Below are 2,583 nucleotides of genomic sequence, written 5' to 3' on the forward strand. Positions count from 1 at the left end.
TCGGCCACAGTGTATGAATGTGTGTGAATGGTGAATGTTTCATGTATGATGTTAAGACTAGAAAAGCGCTATATAAATACGCACATTTACAACTTCAAAAGGCAGTTCACAGAATTATCATGTGAATTGCCATTTTCATATATATATATATGTGTATTTGTGTTGGATAAACACAAATACACAAAATAAACGCTGATCATTTTTATTGAAATATGATGGCTTCAGTTAAAAAATCCATGCAATCTATCTATGATCATGTATACCTTCCATTAGTTTTTTTTTTAATACATCAACATAGATCACTATATAGTTTATACCATCAATTAAATAGCAGTGGATGGATCCCTGAACATACTACAGTGAAGAATAAACACTGTATGGGTTGTTTTCTTCAGTGTTTGGATATCTCTGTTATGATGGCAGAGTGGACTGATTCATAAGGCTTAGCAGATTTAATAAGAGCTAAACATACCTCGACAAACGGTCCCATTCTCCACAGCCTCGTTCCCAGCCTTGCACATACAGCGTCCGATGGGTACCATCCATTCACCGTCTCCATTGCAGTACAACTTAATGGGCACATCCACCTCCTCTGCGTTGGGGATGCAGACGCCTCTTGCAGCCACCAGGGAGGTGCTCTCTGCTCCCGAGAGCGTCTCCTGGAACAACGCCCCGTTAGTGATGATACGGGGGCACTTCCGGTAGAAGACGCGTACAGCGATGAGCGACATACAGCCGCCGTAGTCCTGGAAGGCCAGGTAGAAGCCATTCCGCGACACTGGGCCAAAGCTTCGAACCTCAGTGTTGATCTTCATCACTCTGCCCCCTAGGTCCACCTGGGAGAAGCTCTCGTCCGCTGCGATGGTGTCGACTTTGATCCAGGGGTTCTCCATCCAAGCCGGTGAGGTTCTGGTGGCTGTGTCGGCATCGGATTCATAGTAATAGAGGTTAAAAGTCTCTTTACAGGAGCCCGGCACGTTGGGAATGCTACTGCAGTCCCTCACCGAGAACTTCATCTCCACGTGGATCCGCTGAGCGCCCCGGCGCCGGATGTACTTTGTCCGTACCCAGTTGTTTTGATTGTTGTCGAAAACATTGCAGACCTGGTACGTCCGGATGGTGTTCATGTTTTCATCATAACCGCTCACCTCCTCCCACTGTTGGCCAAGGACAGACATAAACACTAAGTTAACATTTTTACATGTGAAAAGAACTAACAAAGTTGGTAATTGAGGCGCATAGCATACATAAAAGAACCTGATTCATTCAATAAAGTGCAATTCAGCTGTAAAGCAGTGAATTGTCTTTATATTCCTTTTATTAATATCGTATGTGATAAAGCTCCCGCTGTTTTGCAGCAATAACAAGAAAGTTTTCATGCATCCTTTATAATACTTGCTTAAGCAATGTTTTGATTATATTGATTACATGGTGCAACGAAACTAAATATCTTCAATAAACCAGTTTACATTGATACATTAGACAGGCCTAAAGTAACAAAATAGTTCCAGCCTTTCCAGGGTGTCATCCCATTAATACTGGGATATTAACAATGTTATGGGTTACTTACTCTGACCCGTACTCAAGTTTATTCAGTCAAGTAAGTAAAGGTTATTTTTACTTAATTTTATTAATCCAAGCGTTGATTTATTTGAATGAGACTGAGATTACGGTTCACTATTTGGGGATTATGTGTTAATGTTTTTAATCAGCAGTGTGAGAACAGGTGCTTTGTGAATACAGAATGAGTTCCAATTTTAGGATTTTTTTAGGGTTTTGTGGGTATATAAACTGTGTCATCTGGCACTTTGTAATTTGACTTAACTCTGACGGGTAAAACCAACAAAGGTAGGTTGGCATTATGAAGTTGTCTCTTAAGACCCGACTTGGCTTACAGCATCGATCAGTTTGCCTTTTTTCTGATCTATTCAAAATACTACTCACTTCTCCACAGAGTTTGTATTTAGGTGTTGCATTTTGGGACGTTAAAACATATAAACCTTGCTTTGTAGAGGCAGAAAGCTTTGATGTTACTCTCTGCTTTCACGTCCTCGCATTGAGGAAACTACTCACATCTTGTAATGCTTTAAGAGAAACTGGAGACGTGACAATAAGTCACTTGAACAGAGCCGAGAGTTCCTTGGTTTATGTGATGGTGTGTCCTACCTTTTATTGAGTCTTAATAGGACACAATCATAGCACAAACTGCAATGGGTTGTTGACATTCTAGTGAACGCTCCTTTCACTACAGTGAGGAAACGTGACATGAATTTTCCACAATCAAAGTCCCGTTAAACTGACTAAATCATATTACACAGGTAATCGTATCAAGAACAATGAATGCACAACTTTAACTCCAGATTTTCTGAGTATCCTGTTCAACTTCGAAGTCCAAATTTTGCACACCAATTTGAGTACTCGGTCTGACTGTACAGACTCCAGATGCAGCCTCTGTGGTATTCCTGCCTCCTGGCCATGGATCAAACCAGCTTTAAACACCATGCACTCTAACCACTGAGCAGGTCAGGACCTTGACCTCGTCGAAAAATCCCATTCTCAACCCCCAAGAGCCACTTTGCATCA

The 2,583-nt window shown here is 41.5% G+C and overlaps 1 protein-coding gene across 5 annotated transcripts in view; it reads right to left on the reverse strand.

The window, feature by feature from the left end:
- ephb2b (eph receptor B2b) overlaps nt 1–2,583 on the reverse strand; it is a 131,295-nt gene that overhangs the window by 65,779 nt on the left and 62,933 nt on the right. For all 5 annotated transcript variants that reach the window (XM_032513529.1, XM_032513527.1, XM_032513528.1 and 2 more), the window contains exon 3: nt 473–1,157. In XM_032513529.1, coding sequence (XP_032369420.1) covers nt 473–1,157 — 685 coding nt within the window. The remainder of the gene's footprint in view (nt 1–472; nt 1,158–2,583) is intronic.

The sequence above is a fragment of the Etheostoma spectabile genome, chromosome 4 (assembly GCF_008692095.1).
Source record: "Etheostoma spectabile isolate EspeVRDwgs_2016 chromosome 4, UIUC_Espe_1.0, whole genome shotgun sequence".
NCBI lineage: Eukaryota > Metazoa > Chordata > Actinopteri > Perciformes > Percidae > Etheostoma > Etheostoma spectabile.